This window comes from Platichthys flesus, chromosome 3 (assembly GCF_949316205.1).
Source record: "Platichthys flesus chromosome 3, fPlaFle2.1, whole genome shotgun sequence".
NCBI lineage: Eukaryota > Metazoa > Chordata > Actinopteri > Pleuronectiformes > Pleuronectidae > Platichthys > Platichthys flesus.
In genome coordinates this window covers 19,893,921-19,912,805 of record NC_084947.1, presented here as the reverse complement: position 1 = coordinate 19,912,805, position 18,885 = coordinate 19,893,921, and the positions used below count along the sequence as shown (strand labels likewise).

General features: G+C 43.2%; 1 protein-coding gene across 10 annotated transcripts in view; it reads right to left on the bottom strand.

Annotated features, from left to right (window-relative positions):
* Positions 1 to 459: 459 nt before the first annotated feature.
* The window catches only part of ncor2 (nuclear receptor corepressor 2), an 86,156-nt gene continuing 67,730 nt past the window's right edge, over positions 460 to 18,885 (bottom strand). For 6 of the 10 annotated variants that reach the window (XM_062383793.1, XM_062383800.1, XM_062383828.1 and 3 more), the window contains 20 exons: positions 18,367 to 18,470; positions 16,439 to 16,589; positions 16,112 to 16,261; positions 15,872 to 15,964; positions 15,281 to 15,486; positions 14,844 to 15,189; positions 14,511 to 14,711; positions 13,585 to 13,833; positions 12,486 to 12,638; positions 12,123 to 12,401; positions 11,822 to 11,999; positions 11,204 to 11,700; positions 8,996 to 9,126; positions 8,664 to 8,839; positions 8,401 to 8,535; positions 5,512 to 5,651; positions 5,355 to 5,408; positions 4,099 to 4,284; positions 3,569 to 3,748; positions 460 to 3,438 (listed from right to left, as the gene is read on the bottom strand). In XM_062383793.1, the coding sequence (XP_062239777.1) occupies positions 3,242 to 3,438; positions 3,569 to 3,748; positions 4,099 to 4,284; positions 5,355 to 5,408; positions 5,512 to 5,651; positions 8,401 to 8,535; positions 8,664 to 8,839; positions 8,996 to 9,126; positions 11,204 to 11,700; positions 11,822 to 11,999; positions 12,123 to 12,401; positions 12,486 to 12,638; positions 13,585 to 13,833; positions 14,511 to 14,711; positions 14,844 to 15,189; positions 15,281 to 15,486; positions 15,872 to 15,964; positions 16,112 to 16,261; positions 16,439 to 16,589; positions 18,367 to 18,470 (3,806 nt within the window). In that variant the 3' untranslated portion in view covers positions 460 to 3,241. The remainder of the gene's footprint in view (positions 3,439 to 3,568; positions 3,749 to 4,098; positions 4,285 to 5,354; positions 5,409 to 5,511; positions 5,652 to 8,400; positions 8,536 to 8,663; positions 8,840 to 8,995; positions 9,127 to 11,203; positions 11,701 to 11,821; positions 12,000 to 12,122; positions 12,402 to 12,485; positions 12,639 to 13,584; positions 13,834 to 14,510; positions 14,712 to 14,843; positions 15,190 to 15,280; positions 15,487 to 15,871; positions 15,965 to 16,111; positions 16,262 to 16,438; positions 16,590 to 18,366; positions 18,471 to 18,885) is intronic. The other 4 variants (XM_062383854.1, XM_062383860.1, XM_062383835.1 and 1 more) reach the window with 2 other exon arrangements.

Sequence of the window (18,885 nt, the reverse complement as noted above, 5' to 3'; positions counted from 1 at the left end):
GTGTTATAAGATTATATTTTCTATATGCACAGCAAAGAAATAAACAGTTGAACTTGAAAGCATTTTCACAAGACTATGTAGTAATTTATTTAAGGAGGAAGATTAATTAAAGTCAAATTCAAGTCTTAACACATCTAAGAACTTAATTTTCGAACATGGTAACCTTGAGGGCTCATGGGAGTTATGTAAGATGCTCGTGAAAGAGAACCAGTGTGAATTTCTTCAGTGCAGCAGATCACTGAGCATTAACATGGATCACTACTGTAGGTTTAATGGTTTACTTTGTTTGATCCATGCAGAATTATGACAAACAGTATCTCCTCCAGAATTATCTGTGCCAAACTTCTTCAAATATATGTACAATATGCTTATACTGCCCCCTTGTGGTACGTTAGAAAGGGTGAGAACGAACATCAGACAAAAACACAAAGCAACAAGTAACAGCACTCTGAGACCATGAATGGCAATAAGCTTTTTATTTAAACATTAAGGCAGTGTCTTTTTTGTTTTTCATTTTTACACTGCTATCCACAAAGCTTGCTGGTGGGCATGTAGAATTTAACCATGTGAATTTTTTTTTTCTTTTTTGTAATACCAACCTTGAAGCAAGCCACATAAATATTTACATCTCTTCAGTTTTATATACAATCCTTGCTATTATACAGTGGGTTATAATAAAAAAAAATCATTATGCACAAAAATTGTTGAACCATGTACTGTTAATGTTAATCCCCCCACCCACCCATGGACAGTCCAGGGATCTCATCAAATGTCAACTTTTTTTTTTTTTTAACGTTTGATTATTTTTTTGATTCGTAATGACACAACTAAATGGATGTATATCATCTCAGTATATATATTTTTAAAAACTCCTATGGGTCTGCCATCAGTTCAGGGGACAGCTGGATATGGCTTAGTCTGTTTATAGTCACAATCTTTGATTTCATCAGTCGATAATTATAAACACACACACAGAGAGCAATGTAAATGAAGCCTGGCTGTATTTTTGCCTTGCCTGATGGGATGACAAACCCTCCATCAGTCTGGGTAGAAAAAAAATAATAGGAGCTAAAACAAGGCTGAGATGTGCTTTGTGCAGGGACGTAGGATGAAGGAAGGAGAGGAGGTATTCCTATAACAGTCATCATGTTCGTGTTGTGAAAAAGAAACATTTTTGTCTAATATACCAAATAAACTGACTGCCGTCGGTACAGTGTGCAGTCAGTGTCCCCTGACTGCACAAAATCACAAATCCAGCAACAATCATTTACAGAAAGTGGTGACTGTTTAAAAAAAAAAAAAAAAGAGTAAAAAGCGAAAACATGTCAACTGGGATACAAAAAAAACAACCAGATTGCTTTTGAAAGCCTCTCCCCTCAACTTCCTGGAACCCGTACAAACACAGGAGGAGCAATGAAGTACACTTGAAGTATGTCAAAGGTGTCATAGCTGAGGAAACATTTGATGTAGGCCCATGTCGGCTGTCCTGTGATGCAGCATTGTTATGTTCAGATGATAAATCTAATGAAACAGTTAAAAGCTAAGGCTTAATGGATTTGAAAGAAGCAACACACAGAAAATACATGTTTAAAAAAAAGGACGTTTCTTTTGCTTTTTGTTTTCAGATTTCCCTGCATGGACCGTATAAACCCTGGCATGGGGGGCTAAAAGAAAAATTGTGCGTCACTTGGTAACTTCAGTACTGTATATGTAAAATAAATGGCACTTAACACTAGGAATATCTCACAACTGTACAAAATCTGCCTGGATGAGGAGCTGAGTCTCAGGTCCAACACCAGGCAGTAGGTCAGAGGTCAGACTGTCACAACAGCTCAGAGACGGGATTCCAGCGGGTCGGCTGAAGCTGACGGCCCCATGGACTAAGGGGTCATACAAAGATGGCTTTTTTTGTTACCTCTTTTAATGCGAAATAAAACTCTGTGTGATGCTGCAGGATTTGACTTTAAGCAGCTTTAATGTCGGTCTGCACCTGCTCGAAGCGGCTGATTCCTCGTTCACTGAAATGTGATTGTCGCTTTGAGTGTGTGAGTGCTAAATAATGTTGGTGCTGAGACCAAAAATAAACAGGTAGGTGGGATTTCTATGCTGTTGAGCCCATTTTCCACCTGCCCCAGGAAACACAGATTCTTAAAAATGCCATTGTGAACAGACTGACAGGTAAGTGCTTAATATCCAAAAAACAGTTTCAACAAACACAGACATGGTTAATATAAAAACAATGAGAAAGTGTCACTGGTCTTAGTGCCATCCCTCTGGCAAATCATCTCTCCCCAAGTGCCTGAAGTCAGCAGGCCTTCGCTATTCTCCAGGACCCTCCCAAATATATGACGACATCAGGGATGAACAGCCCGTTTACCTTGTAAACCAATGATATGACCCTCTCACAAAGCAATCACAGTCCCCCGCCCCCCTAAAAGATACACCATTGCAGATAAGAGACAATGAATGACTCCATTAAAATGTACTTAAGTTCTCAGCTCACATTCCAAAACAGGACTGGACTGAATTTAAAAAGGGGGGAAAAGAAAGAGCCAAAATAAGAAAAAGTAGATGTTGATTTTCCTCTCGTCTTCTCACACTTTTTCTCTTAGTGGTAGCAGTGCACAGGCCGCCTGCACCTGGAGTTCTCCATTAAGAAACTCGCTGTGCGGGCTGCTGCTCTCAGGTCAGATCTGAGGTGCAAATCTGTCTCTAGAACAGCAGTCATCGTGCTCCTGACCAGACCAACAGCACGACCTCAGAGTCCCTTCCACACTGTGTGTCAGCACATTCGATCGGCTCAACCACAAGGTGCAGGTTAGTGTGTCTGTATTGATAAGGCCAGTGAGGAAAAGTAGTTCAGTTGTTTTTTAAAGAAAGAAAAATGAAAAATAAGTGATTTGTCCTTTAGAGTCATCCTGGAGTGATGCAGGACGCCTAAAGGCACAAACACACACAAACACACACAGACACACACAGACACACACAGACACACACAGAGAGAGCAGCATTGATCCAGCTGATCACTGCTTTGTCTCAGGTGTGTGAGGAGATGACTCCATCTATTCTTGAGGCCTGACGGAGGAAATGCAGAGTGGAATGGTGTGGGTAGATTAGCAGGCGCCTCAGCGTGTGTGTGTGTGTGTGTGTGTGTGTGTGTGTGGGTTAGGGTTAGGGGGGCTGCAGCAGCACAGAGGCGGTTGACTGTTGGCGGGGGCCTGTTGTACGGAGGCATTATGGGTCACTCGCTGTCAGACAGGGTCTCGTACTGAGACATGAGCAGAGGCTTAGGCTCCTCCTCCCAGGAGCGGCCCTGTCCAGGTCCTGACCCTGGGCCCTGGCCCCCCGGCTGGCCGGAGGAGGGGGAGGGAGCGGATACCGTCCCGCTTGGGAAACGCATTATCAGCGGGTTGCAGGGGAATGGAGTTGGAGCTGAACCTGCAGACAACACAGAGGGACAGAATCTATGTCATGTATTTGAGACTTTTTGTCCATTTACAGACTATTCCAACAGCAGATAAGCAGCTCGAACAGGAAATCAATCGGAGTTGAAAAAGAAGTTGTGTACCTGTGGATGAAGGCCGGTCCTCCCACACGCGGTTGGTGAGGGGAGTTCGTCTGTTGCAGTCGCCCTCAGAGTGGACTGAGGAGACAGAAGACGGTCTCTCCCCCCCTGACAGACCTGGTCCTGGGGATTTGGCTTTGCGGCTGTTGGAGCGTCCGCTGCCCTTTGACGACTTTCCTCCACCTGCAACCAGAGGAGGCAGGAGGCAGGTTTAAACCAACAGACTAACATGCTCCAGTGAAAAGCATTCCCAGATCTATTTGGAGCTCTGAGAATAATAGGGGACCTACTTTACCAATGACGTGACAAGAATTTACTTTGAGAGGAGAATTAAGACAATACGCTTATTCACCTTCTTGCAGGGAGGAAGATGGAAAAAAAATCAATACCACTCTCATGTCTGGCCATAAGAAGCTAATACCAGAAGACGCTTAGTTAATTTTAGCATTAAGACTGACAGCAGGGAGGAAATATGCTGGCAACAGAAATCAGGTCAACAAGATAAAATGCAGACGTGTGTAAGGATTTCACACCTTGTGAGAAACAGTCCTCGGCACGTCCGTCAGTAGAAATGTTGGAGCCCATCATGTTAGCAGCGTTGGTCCGTTCCTCAGACTGATCATCATAATTGCCCATCAAGGCCTTTCTGATTATAGCCTCCAGGCCTATCGAGTTACCAGGGGCCTCTGGAGTTGAGTGGCTGCGAACACTCACAGTACCTGTGAAAGGAGCGAGGGTTAGACAAGTTCAATTTAAAGAGAGACAGGAAGTACAGAGAGCAACAATGAGCAGGCACAGAGGGCATGAAGCAGAAGATACAGCAACATGAGAATGAGATGGTAATGAGCCACAACAGTGGCATAAACATAATTTATAATATAGTAATATTTGACAATGCACCTAGTTGATCGTAAGCACCTGTGAGTTGTTTTCAAATAGCCTTAACCCTTTAGTCTCAGGTATGTCCGTCGTCACTTCTGGCGATTCCGGTGATTTCTTTACAAAAACACCCCAACACGAAAAGAAAGAGGATAAAGGAGCTTGGTCCGGACCGACCTGATTTAAAGATTCAGCAGCAAGTGATGAGGACGAGCAAACACCCGGGACTTCTCCTGCTCTTGCTATGAGGAACATAGGGGACTAACTGGTGTAGGTAATGGCCAGAGTCTTTTACTAGGGAGCTGACACAAGAAACTCTGGAGAATGTCTGCAGAGACTAGGATATCTATGTTCTCACATACAGCCCCTCCAGAAAATGTCAGGGATTATCCAGAGTTCAGCGCATGTTTGAAAGTAGCTCATGTCTTTGGACTGTGGAAGGAAGTTTGAGCACCTCAAGAAAACCCACAGTAACTGGGAGAACATGCAAACCCAGAATCCTATTACTCGAGTCAACAGCAGCGCTAACCACTGCACCACCCTGGGTATCACATACTGTGGGTTAATGGTGTTTCAAGGCTGTGCAGAGGGTGGGGTTAAGAAGGGGAGGATTTTCTCTTCGGGCATTTACACTGTGTGTGTCATGAGGCAACACAGGTCAAGTTCATTTCCTGTGTAAACGCCACCTTGGGACCTAGTAAGATTTGCTCTGAAAACACACAGCAGAGGAGGCTGATGCATGTGCTCGAAATCAGGCCCATGTCTCCTTTAGTTTTGGACATCAATACGCTCAAATATAAATCAAGCTGCTCCATCTTTCAAGGGGATTGTTATCTAAACAGACTTCAGAGTGCATTATGCATACTGTTGCCATACATGTCTGCACACTGGAGGCAATGAGATAGATTACCTGCAGTCGTAGACGCCGGCATATTGAAGATCTCTGTTCCAGGCTGACCAGCATCTGAGAGGGTGAACGAGGTTGCTTGTTAAAACACATTTTTCTAATCAAAATTCACATGTTTTCTTCTGAACACAACTCTTGCTTGTGATGAGGTCACACTTACTGAAATCATCGTTTCCCACCACGTTCATCTTCTTGATCATCTCCTGTTTCTTTGCATTGACGATGGCGGAGGTGCTCTCCGTCAGCTTGCTGAAGAAGGCTGGAGGCTGGGACGTATTGGGAGGTGAACGGGAGCCCATTCTGTAGGAGGGACACACACAAATTAACACTCCTGTGATATCCACGTGTAAATAGCTAATTCCTGCCGTCACTTTAAATATGAATCTGTTCATCTGCCCTAAAACCCAACTGCCACACGCACACAAATCTGACTTGTGAATACAAGGTCACTTGGAAACAATTCATTCCTTATTGATGAACTGATAGCTTCTAATAATTTGGCCTTTTTTTTTCTAACTGAGACATGGTTGACTCCCCATGGGAGAGGCGGTGGTTTAGTCGTTTTTTAAATATTTAACTCTTTAAGTGCTCACTCATTTCCTTTGGTAATTTTATTTCATTTGAAGTCTTGTGCTTTTTGATTTCAGGCTTTGCTTCTTTACTGTGTATTATAGATTAAAGACCCCCCAAGTTGTAATAATTTTATTACATTCACGTTTCAAACCTATGTATTTCTGAACTTTTATCTATTGTTTTAACCAAGTTTGACAAAGTGCTTAGTCTGGGTGATTTTAAGATTTATGTCTGCTTCCCGTCACACCCCATGCCAGGATCTAGCTGAATCCTTTGATATACAATCAGTTAAAGATCATATGTATGCGAAAGGTCATATAATCGACTTGGTACTTTCCTCCGGTCTCTGCCCAGAGAATGTTGAGCTAGTAGATGTATTTGTATCAGACCACAAAACACTTATTTCTAGTCCTCGCCTGGACTATGGCAATGCACTTAGTGCTGGTATCAGTCAGAGCTCCATTCCCCGAATCCAACGGGTGCAAAATGCTGCTGCCTGTATTTTAACTGGCACAAAAAATATGAACACACTGTGTTAGCCCACATACACTGGCTGCCAATTTGAGTCTGGATTGATTTTAAAATTTGATTGACCATTTTGAATTAACCTTGCTACAAATTACTTGACTACTACTACTTTGGCTAAAGGTGACCGGGCCTTTGCTGTTCGAGCCCCCAGACTGTGGAACTATTGAAATCAGACAGCAAATCATTACCATATTTTCTTACAACTTTCCATTATTGCAAATCATATATGAATACTCATGTTGCTGGATTTTATCTTCCCACTCTTGACAGTTTAAAATGTTTACTTTATTTCACCTCCCATTGTTTTATGTTGTTGATCCTTATGTTGTTTGTATTGTGTTTTTTATTGTTGGTTTTAGTTTCTCTTCTCTGTTAAGCTACAAAGTATAAAGCACTTTGTAAACTTGTTAAGAAAAGTGCTATACAATAAACTGTATTATTAGGTTTTTAATTTAGGAGTTGGCTTGTCTGATTGGATTCAAATTAGGTCCAATTAAAATTATTTGCAGAACAACAAGCATTCAAACAAAAATTAGAATTAATTCTTAATCCTGGTCTATGAATTTGCATCCATGAAAAAAGTAGAGTAGATTATCTGTCACAGATAAACTCCCGCTTGTTACATCTGTCAGAATAATGATCTTAGATTTTTCTAATGCCATTCTAGTACAACAAAGAAACTCATCTTATTCTTTCAGTGTACAAGGGTAAGGAGCTTACTGTGGATTTTAGAAGAGAGAACAGAGGTTATGCAGGCTCGAGTACAAATACCTGGGTGCCACAACAAGCTCAAATGAAATTAGAATATTGATATCATACTTGAGAGGGCTAGATTGTTTTGGCTGCTGGTAGTGACAGTTTTACAGCTGTGAATAACAACAGGATCAATCAGTTGATGAAGAGGCAGGATCTGTTATTGGCCTGATTCCAGTTTCTCTGGAGAGCATCACAGAAGAGAGAACCAGAGGGAAGATCATCTGACATGAGACGACCATCCCTTGTACAACACCCTCATACAGAGCAGCAGGAGCGAGCGGCTTCTGTTGCCAAAATGCTCCACTGAAAGACCCAGGATGCCTTTTGTTCCCACAGCAATTAGACTCTTTAATGAGCAACGTTGATACAATTGTCTTTCCATTCAGTGTATGCTGAAAGTTACTCACGCTTCTTGTCTGCAAGCTGTTTACACTGGCACATTTGCACCATTGGTCTTTATGATTTGCTTTCACTGATCCTATTACTGCTGTTGCAACAAACTGTTCTTCTTTTAATGACACTGCCTCTAGTCAATGATTTTGGGTACTGGTCTTTGTCAACATATTGTATGAGTCTGTCTATGGTTGTAAACCAATTTCCCCTCTGGGGTTTACTAAAGTTTTTCTCATCCGGATTTTAGGATGAGAGGATTTAATTTAATTTGCCAAAGCTTTAAGATGGAAAAATATAATAAAGATTTCCGTGGTCAATAAAGGAAAGTAAATTAGGAGAAATTTAAATGTTATGGAAAATTAAAGACTTGATTAAAGAACATATTGATATAGTGCTTCAATGTGCAGTTTTTTGGATCTTGACAGTTGAATTTGTTGAACTGAGCAACCAAACTGAAAGGATATTCTACTGTGTAACACAGTAGTACAATTATTATAGTTGATTCACTTAAGAGTATTTTCCTTTACTTTAAAAGGAAATTATAATCCTAAAATTACTTACCAGTAATATTCAAAGCAACACAACAAATACTTTGCAGTTGCAGTGGTTCTGCATGTTGTACGACAACCTAATTACAGTCATGCTTATCCAAATGCTGTGTTCCTGATAAACTGAACGTAAATTCCCCCAAAAAGATAAAATTTGTCTTGAACTGACTTTTTGTGAGTGCAATCTCTTCCTTATAAAAACATATTTGTTTCTGTGTAGATATACAAATCTACGCAGTGTGGGCTTTTACCCTTGCTCTCCCTGCTCATTTGGGTAGGAGGCCCCCCCCTGGATGTCAGGCTCGGAGCTGGCTCCAGCAGGAGACACTGGTTCAATGCCATCATTGGAAACACTGATGGGTGACGTCTTGGGTTGAGGAGGAGACCTGGGGAGAATACAAACAGAATACAATTCAATGAATCCTCATTTAAATTACTGGTTAAAAGCACAGACAGGAGACAATGTTGACTCAATGCAATAAACAGATGGTTCAGAAACTGAACTCATTCTTACCGGTCTCTGTTGCGTTCGCCACCAAGGCCTTCTGAGTAGCGTTGACCTTGGACTGACTCCTGAGAGGTGGGTGGGAGCTGGGAGGCACTGGGTGGACGGGTCAAGTCCAGGACAGGAGAGCCATGGTAGCTTTGATGTTGCTGGCTCTGCCTGGTGTAGTCTTTAGTTATCACCTCCTGATAACATCAAGACATAGTCATTTCATGAGATATGGGATAACACTGCCTGGAATATTCTATTCAGCAGTGTACTTAGAAAACATGACACATAATGAGACATTATGGTATTGTGTTGTTTATGACAGTTGAAATACAGTGGTTGAGCAGTCTTACACTTATGTGCTGTGCCAGGGTGACCACCCTCTGGCTGCCTTTAACACAGGGGGACTGGGGCTGCTGGCCTGGAGACAGTCTCTCCTCAGACGGAGGACGGTACAGACTGTGTGGCTCCATCTTTTGTTGAGCTGAGAGTCCAATCCAAAAAACACATGCACGCACAAGCAAAGATCACATTCACACATAGATAAAAGTTAGTCTTGTTTTCTTATTGCATCATGACAAAGTTCAAGATAAAACATGTTAATGAGAACATGCACAGTTCAGAAATGCCTGCACTAATATTGGATGTGCAATAAAATGGTGTCATGTAGCAGCTACACATGAAAGCTGAAAGGGCAAGCTTCTCAACAAAAACACTATCTGACAGCGCGTGTGACGAGCTACCATAAGACTCCTAATTATTTATAGCGCACTCGTTGCATTCAGACCCAGCAGAGCTTGGCTCTGACCATCGGTGGTGCTCAAACTGACTGGTTTTCATCAGTGACTCATAAATGAAGCGGTCATAAAGTTGCCTTTTAAATTAAGACCATCTTTACATCACAGACAGACAGTACTGCATAAGAGCCAAAGAAAATACTTATGTCTATACTGTAAGCTATGAATACAAGAAGGTTACGAATACTAATAGTATAAAAGTTAAGCCATGACAGACCCATTCATTGTGAAATTACTGTTGAATCATTGTGGGACCAAAATTCTCACTGCATACTCTAGAGAGCACTACTAGCCTGTTTCAAGGCTGTTTTTTCCTCTGTGCGTCATCACTCACTATGTGTTTTCTTACACAACTCTTGCTCTAATCACAGTATTTATCTCTGGAGAGGATGATGTAAGTCATGGAAGGAGGTAGGGGGCAGGATTGACTGTACCGACTCCCAGAGAGGACAAGTCCCCCAGAGGGACAGGACACTGTGGTGTGTGTTACAACAACGCAACGTAACAACAACAGAAGTGACTGGATTCGTTTCAACAGCAGCTCATAACAGCCTGCGTTTGTCTCTGTGGGCCTGTCGTCAAGGTGATGATGTCCTATTAGTGAGTCTGTCTACGAGTCTCATATGCTCTGAGAAGTATGGTTCCTGTTGAGCGCTGTATATACAGGACTTTATTGACACACAACTGAACGCAGCATGCAGGTGTCGCTTGCCCTGCAGTCTTATATAAATACAGATGTGACACATTGTTCTACTAACAGTAAAAAAACAACACAGTCACATTCCAAATGACGGACAAACTCCCAGAGGTTTGATTGAGAGAGATGTGTTGAGTGTAGGGTGTGTTTGGGAAAAAATTAAATAAAAATTAAAAACAGCATAAATTACAGTGGGCCATAAATTGGAACATGCAGAGATTTGGAGATCAGACCCTGTAGTACCCCCCTCCCCTCCCACTGGATTGCTGAGAGTCTCCCCAGTCCTGTCCACGTGCCCCCCTTTCAGCAGCCTCTTTCTTTGAAGCACTGGTTCAGGGGTTCAGGGACCTCAAGGGGATCAGTTTGGTGGTTGGTAAAGTTTTCAATAACATTTAATAAAAGGGTGTCTCACACTTATTATCTGTTACCCTTTTGTCATCTGTGTTATATGTGGCCATTGTCCAAACGGTTCAAAAGCTGTGTGGGTAGCTACATGGGGGAGTGCATCATCAGTTGTAAAGTAGAGTTACTGCATGTGTAAAGTCAAAGAGCTTGAATTACAGCGATCTTTTTTAACATGGGTTATAAAAGCCTTTTCAAGTGTTGAAAATTTACTTGTGGTGAAATACTCAAACTTACCAACCAAAAAGAGGGAAGAGGGTTGCCACATTATCTATGAAAATAAAATTAAAATAAGCAGCAAAGGATGTTCTGCCTAAATATCCGATCAGCTTTAGCTACCTTAAATGACACCTTAAAGGACACCTAGGATCTTCTTCATGGAAATATCAAATGTATAATTATTTCATCAATGTAATATCAATCACATAAACTGCCTCTTTTTATTTAGGTTAGAGGTTGTTTTTTTTTCCAGAGGGCACCCTTGGTGGTCTTCAAGTCTGTGAAGAGTAACTAATAAGACACAAAAATTATAGCATTGAAAGAAAATAATGTAAATGAATTGGGCTGATTTGATAAATGCCAACCACCACAGCGTGCAATAGGCCACAGACTGACGGGGGAGGGTCTAGGTGATGAGGGGGACCCTGGGATCCAGAGCGTCTTACCATCAGTGGCGCTGCTGGCAACAGGCGAGCCCGTCTCTGGCATCCCCGTTTCACAAGAAATTTGACGCATTATAACCGCGTTTATGAAGTTGGCCGCAGTCATGGTGGTCTTACCGAGTGCTCGGAGCTCTTGTTCCTGAATGGACATCGGTTTGTTTTGAGTCTTTTCCCTACTAGGTGTACCGCTTTCTCCACGGCCAGGAGGGTTATCCGACTGGGGGGGCAGCAGGTGCTGGGGCCGGCTTGAAGCCGAAGAATAGGAACCTGGGTATATTCCCCCTGGGCTGAGGCTGGACAGCTTGGGGTCCGATTTGATGGAGGGTCCGTGCTGGTCCTGCATGTGCTTGGGTAGACCTCCCCTGATTTTGCTTCCATCACGGCTCTGCTCTTTGGCTACACTTGAGTCCATGACAGCTGGGTAGGTCTCTGGGGGCATACCTGTCCTTTGGAGGTGGCCAGGATAACCTTGGTAGCGTGCTGGTCCCGAGGACATGGACCTGATGAGCCAAACAAAACAAACTGAGTAATCACGGATATAAAAATGTTAATCTTCATGATGAAAGTTATGAAAAGTTAGGATTAAAAAGGTCCTTGTAAAGAAAGTAAAATGCAGTGTACCGTAACACAGATGAGTGTTCGCTGACAGACAGACTTTTGCCTCCAGTGTTGTGCAGGACACTTGGCCTCTGCTGCACATTCTCCTGGGTACGAGGTGACACTGGGGAGTGCTGGTGGCTGTATGGCTGAGAAGCAGGTCTCACACTGCTGCTACTGCTCGCCAAGCTGTGCTCTGTACCTGAGAACATCAATACAGCCCAATAAATTTCACAAATGCAAGCAAAGTATCAGGAGCCTACATTGAAACTGCTAGTGTGTGATGTTAGGAGACAATAATAATAAAACTGCAATCACGCCGCACCTGGTCGCCAGATGGGGGCGTGCTCTACATTTCCAAGAGACCCGCCCTTGTCTCTGTCACGCTCTCTGTCCCGGTCTCGTTCCCTTTCCCGGTCTCGTTCCCTTTCCCGGTCTCTCTCACGATCTCTCTCCCGATCTCTCTCCCGGTCCCGTTCACGCTCCCTCTCTCTTTCCCGCTCTCGGTCTCTCTCCCGGTCCCTTTCTCTGTCACGTTCACGGTCTCTTTCACGCTCTGAAGATGAGGATGGGCCCTGCATCTTGTTTGCATGTGAGGAGCCAACTGTAAAGAAAAAAACACAATTATGAAAACGGTAAGTGCAACTTTCAAATTTTTGGTGAGTTGCTTGTGAGAACTAAAATGAACCTGGAGAGATGGGGGATGTGGCGTAAGGCCTGCCAGGGTAGGTAGTGCTTCCTCCAGGGATGTAGGTGATGCGATCCATCGGAGAGCCTGCTGTCCCTGCAGAGGGAGGGACCAGGACAGGTAAGTGTGGCACCTGAGAAAGATCGATGATTCCTTGGGGACAGAAAGAAGAGATGGGTAAAGGAAATTCGAATGGCTGTAATGGTCCAGATGTGTTTAAGTCTGGAGGACAACAGATAAATAATACATACTGCTGTCTCATACTGGTCCATACTGCAGAATCATTCAGTCATCAAGTTTGAGGTTTGGACAGGTTGAATAAAAGTATGAGGGAAAACGTCCCAATAACATTGATGACATTGATGTAACATCAAAATATAATATCAATGATAAAATAAATATAAAACTCTAACAACATAATCTCTTATTGACTCCAAGCGACCGCAAGGTTCGAGCAACAGATTCCTTTTTACTCTTATTTAATACATAAATAGAAGATAAAAGCTGTGGCAAGTAACATGTATTTGATTCTCTTAAAAAAAAATACCACAGACAGTGATGGCAAGTCATATAATTCCTGTGTCCTTCGTCCGGAGCTAGTTATCACCTTTAAATGCTGCTGGATGCAGAACACACGTCACACGCTGATTGTCCACAGCTTATGTGCATTCGAAAAGTGAAACTTTGCAGTTTCAGATACAAATTTGATCCAAGAAATTACAGAAATAGCAACAGAATTAATGTATTCAAGGCTTTATCCTTTACTATATGTGATATTTAGCATTATTTTAAATGCATCACACATATAAGATTCAGATTCGTTTATTTATACCAAACACATTCACAGACATGCACAACACACTCATGCAATGGCAGGTAAATTTATCCTCTGCATTTAACCCATCTGAATTGCAGAGTGAGGTGTAAGGTTAAGTAGGCCACAAGCAGCACTGCAGTTCTTAATGTTTCACCTGACAGGTGATACTGTTGCTGAATGAAATGCAGGCAACATGAGCCCTGTGGCTCTTAGAAAGCTATGTTTGTATGTGTGGTGAACTAACTATGTCTAAAACTGTGGGCTGAAGTCGTTTAGCCTTACCACGAGGGGCAGAGTAGGTCATAGAAAGGGCCTGTTCTCGTGGATTCAGGCCCCTCAGCAGGTCTGAGCGCTGGGCGGCCATGGCGGCGGCTGGTGGCCACTGGTGCATCTGCTGCGAGGTGATGTAGTCGTTGAGCAGCGTCTGGCGGTTCTCCAGAGCAGCTGTGTCAGGAAAGCCCCGGATGAGGTAGGGGTAAGGATGAGGGTACGCTGGGTTGGGGGTGAGGTGGCGAGGCAAGTAATAGGCCCCTGTGGATGAAAAGAAGGAAATGTCTGTTCAGATTGGATAAAATAACTTTAAACGATTTAAGGCAATAGAGCTGTTTTTACTTATTTGATTTGATGTGTTTCTCAGGCCTGTGTGGGTGTGTTATAATTAATCAATTGATGTATTCCTCCATTTGCTGTTATATTTTACCTGTCCGACTGATTTTAGATCAACTTAACATTGCACAGGACTACGATGGTGTTCCCGCAGTGCTATAGCTACTGGCGAGTGGATGAACTACAAACCATAAAGTCCAATTCCAGATAACCAGACACAGAGTCATTAAAATTGTAGTTTCAAGTAATTATTGGGAACTGCAGAGCTTTGCCGGACGCCACTTTGTTTTTGTTAAGTTTAGCTAAGTTTGCATTCTCATTGCAATAAAAAGATCGGGTTTGATGCGAGGCTGTTGATAGACACTGCAGAACAGCGTCTGCCTTTATGATTATTATAGAACATGGATTTTGTTGACCTTGCATAACTCTCAGCCATGTTTTACCAAACTTTTACTGAGCAATGCTTCAATGAGGTCAGAATAACTGAAAATACCTGTAAAGATATGCAAGACCTTCAAGACCTTTACATTTCAGAGCGCATTAAATAGATAAGGGACTATCTATCTTTAATATGCATTTATTAGGTCTGCCTGGAACTGTACCTGGGTCAATTGGGATGCCTCTAGGCAGCTGTGCAGGATCAAAGGCTATGGGAATTTGGCGGTACATATCTGCTCCGAGACCCTGCAGCAGACGCTCATAAGCCTGCTGATCAGGAACACCAGGGAGCGGTGATTTAGTGGCACTCATCTCTCTGGGAGTTGGTGTGGATTTACGCTCCTGAGATGGATTCTTACTGGAGGCTGGAACAAGAGGAAGAGAAAACACGAAACTCTTCAGTTTTTGGGACTAAGTAGGTTATTATAGGATATTTCAGGGACAAACTTGTTTCAGAAACAAACAAAACAACTATTGATTGGGTAAGAAATAGTCACCATCATGCTGCCTTTGGCTTGCCTCCCTGGAGAGAGGGGAGCCACGATGGGAGGGTCCAGGGTACGCTGCCCTTAAGTTGCCTTTGTCGTCGTAGCCTACTGGGCTATGATGAGCCTTGCCTCCCTGCTCTGGCCCCAGTGTAAGAGGAGAAGAACGGGCTATAGGACTAGCCGTACTGACCACCGCGCTGGGGCGTCCTTTCGGTGCCTCTTCATAGCGGCCCCTCTCAGCACGCATATCCATGTGGGAGGGTGTGTTGTGGTAGGAACGTGGTGAACTGGCTATGATTGAGCGGACATCATGACGTTTCCCTGAACCACCAGATTCCTGTTTCATGGGTGTTCCCTGAAGAGACAGGAATTAATCAGTTGAATGCAGATAGAACCAAACACTAAGGGTGGGATAGGGCCTGCCTGTGTTGTAAGTGTGTCTATACCTGTACTATCATGCCTTCTTTGGAAGGGTCCCTGGGAATGAGGTGGATGGAGCGCCCAGCCTCCTTCACAGTGGGCACCATTGCTTCTCTTCCCTTCATTGGGTCAGAAAGAGAACCAGGTCCACGGGGTGGGGAGCCTTCTCTCTTCATCTGCTTTGGCTCCCTCCTGAGGTACCCATCCTGTGGGTCCAGATGACGAGGAATACCTGATATATGGAAATTTAGTTTTCACAATTTAGAAAAGTAGCGAGCTGTGAAATGGTGTAACAGATGGGACAGAAAGGCAGCATTACTGTCTCTGGGCAAGATGAGACAAGATGGTTATCAAACTGTTCTACTATCAGACAGATAAATAAGAATACTGACATGAAAGTACTAATGCCAGTGGGTAAGATCTGGTAAACAGGCACAATCTGTTACTTAAAAGACAAAAAACTGTGCTCACTCAGCAAAGCTGCACAGAAAGATTATGTGTGCTGGCTGACGATATTATCATTCTCTTGCAAGCAGATGTATTTACACTTGCCCAAATATTCAACCTGCTGCAATATCTTCATTCCTGTTGTCTTGTTCTATGTTATGTTATCCTACCTTGGGAGATGGAACCACGGATGTGATGAGCATCCTTGTAAGGTGTGTGGTGCGGACTGTCCCTATCATGAGGCATGGCTCGACCAATCAGACCTGAGGGAGAGCGGAGGGAGTAGTGAGATTCGAGACTACGCTAAATGATTTCTTCAATGATTAGACATGAATGTGAATAAACAAGAGTCAGACCACATTACATGCAGCAACCTTTAGTGAGATTGACAGAGGGCTGAATGGAGTTACCTTCACAGTTGGCGGCAGACAGAGAATCCCTCATAGGCAGTCCTCTGGAGATTCCACCCTCCATAGCGTCATAAGGACGCTTCAGGCCTAGAATATCCCCAGGCTGGCCAGGACCTCTGCCATCATCTTTAGGAGTTTGAGAGGCGGAACCTACAGAGAACCATATAATATTATTACATAAAAAGCATACCTTAGTTTAGGGCTAACACTCAACGACATAGTTTCAATATTCACTCAATTGACAACATTCCATTTGTTGAATTTTTTATTACAAAATAAAAATAACAGTTGGCCATGTGTTTATTGTAGCCTAGCGGAAGTACTCACGGTCATAAGTGAGGATGTGCCCGCTGATGCCCTCATACACCACATGTCCTTTAGACAGCGCCTCATCCTGCTCCCGCTCAGCTCGACTGGCACTGTCCTCAGTGATCAGACGGTTAATGGTTCCCTTATACAGCACGTCAGCCGGTGTCCCCTGTGGTGAGGAGAGGAGACGTGAGAGCCTGCATAGATCTGATCATGACTTTTATAAGACAGATTGTGGCAATGACCTACATGAGGTGGCCTTGACTACCAGGCAGGTACTGTTTACAAGCCTGGATTTCATAAAATCGAACAGTTCTCACATCCACGTTCACACGCCAAAGTAGAAAAAAAGAAATAAAAATCAAGGCTCATGCTCAGAAAACCATCTTGAACTCATCGCCGAAGGCAGCACCAGGATATGTAATGCTCCCAACAGGCTGCTGCTTTCTAACTAACTGCAAAGACAGCTGCAGAGGTAACACCAACAGAAATACCCATGTTCAAGTCAGGATCTGGTTACAGACACTGATGAGTGTACACTGTGAAATTGCCTGCAATGTCAATGTGTTTACATGAATAATCAGTTCTGTTATGAAGCCATTTTTTGATAAAATCCCTGTTCTGAAACTCAAAAGTGGATTTGAGACTTTCCAAAAAACCCAAATGATTCTGTGAGAATAGACTGCGCTTTAATAAAATAATTACCTTACCTCTGTTAAGGCTCTAAATAAATGACTGACAGAAAACAGGAGTGTCAGTAAATATACAAATTTGAAAAAGAAAACAGACCTTTAAAAACAAAATAGTACAACCATTTGACATCAGCAGATAATCGGCAGCTTTGTTAAAACTGAGTCACATGACTCATACCCTGGGCGCGAGTTATATTTCTTCATCGCTCTGTGAAGATATGAGTGCAGGGTGGATGGTTGAGAAGGAGACAGCGTAGAGCCCCAGATCAAATATCTAGTCTGTCCCTTACAGCTTTTCCAAGAAGACACTGCTGAATGTTGGCGGCCAAACATTTCCTGTGATGGAGGGGGTTTCCATTTACAGGATCAGATGACACTAACCAAAGCAGTCCTCATCTACTCCTTAAGAAAGTGCACTATAAGGTGCATATATGTGGGTGCTACAAAGTATCCATCATCCATCTAGCAAGCTGAACAACTGAGCCATCTGTCTGTGAGATGACTGATTATATCTTATAGCTTTGACCTTTTCCTTACAAACATGTCATGGTGGCTAACAGCTTCCTCAACACTAGTGTCACCTGTATGCCAGAGGGATGTGATACTACGGTGGGCATATCAATGACTGGGTTGAGCCAGCGCCTAGAATAAATAGATAAATAAGAGAGGGAACAGGCGCAGTACAATGTGTACCTGTTGCTAGGGTGACAGGGCCACTCAGAGCTGTGGTTATGTCACATTAGCAGGGAAATCCAGCAGCCACAGTACTTGGCCATGCCTCATGACCTCTCAACAGCTTTTCTGCTCTCCGTTTCATCATAAGTACACAAATCAAAGCCCAGTAACACGACGGCTGCGATGATTGACGACAGCAGCTTTAAAAGAGTATGGGCAGGCGTCTAACCACAGCAGAGATATGCGAAAAACTACTATTAACCACCAGGAAAGGAGAGAGTAACTCAAAATAATGAGGGTGGCTCTTATTTGTACAAGCATTACACTGTAGGCTGCAATGAATCTTAACATCTCAGATCACGGTGGCCACGCCCAACGCAGTGATAACAAACTCTGCATAGGGGAGATTCTGTTACAGCGAGAGTGAAAACAAAGCAGTAGGGGATTATCTGTAGATAACGCCAGTTTTCCATTATCAACATTGTTATGACGAGCAAAGAGAGAGAGGGAAAAACTGTATGTCAGCGTTAAGAAGAACCAAGAGCCTGGATTCACAGTATTTTGCTGGTGTGAGCTCACCTGAGTAATGGAGCCCCCTCGGCAGGAGATCGCGGAATCTGGATGCATTCTGGTCCCTGGGATGCCCTTTGTGATACTGCCCCCCTGAACAGCTTGAATAGAGCCTGTATTTATAGTGAGAAAGACATTTATGTCACTATGAGACAAAGTGTAAAGTAGTATGTTATGGCAAACTATGTGTAAACAATCATTTGGAGTTAAGGTTTGTTAAAAAGGTCTGATAAAGCCTCTGAGTAAAGCTGCAACAAAAGCTAAAGTGACAGGTTGTTGTTTAATCACTGTTTTGTTATATCTATGATTCAAATATTCTGTGTCAGCCTTTGCAATGTTTTACACATTCAATTTAAAAAGGACAACAGAAATGTTGAGGCACGACTGGCAGTAATTAGAGCTTTGAATCTTCGTGAGTATACAGTATGTGTACGAGCTTTGCACGCATGGATTTAAGCACTTCCTCTCATTCTTCACATCCTCTCAAGCTCTGTCAGATTAGATGAGCTTCAATAAACTCCACTCCCC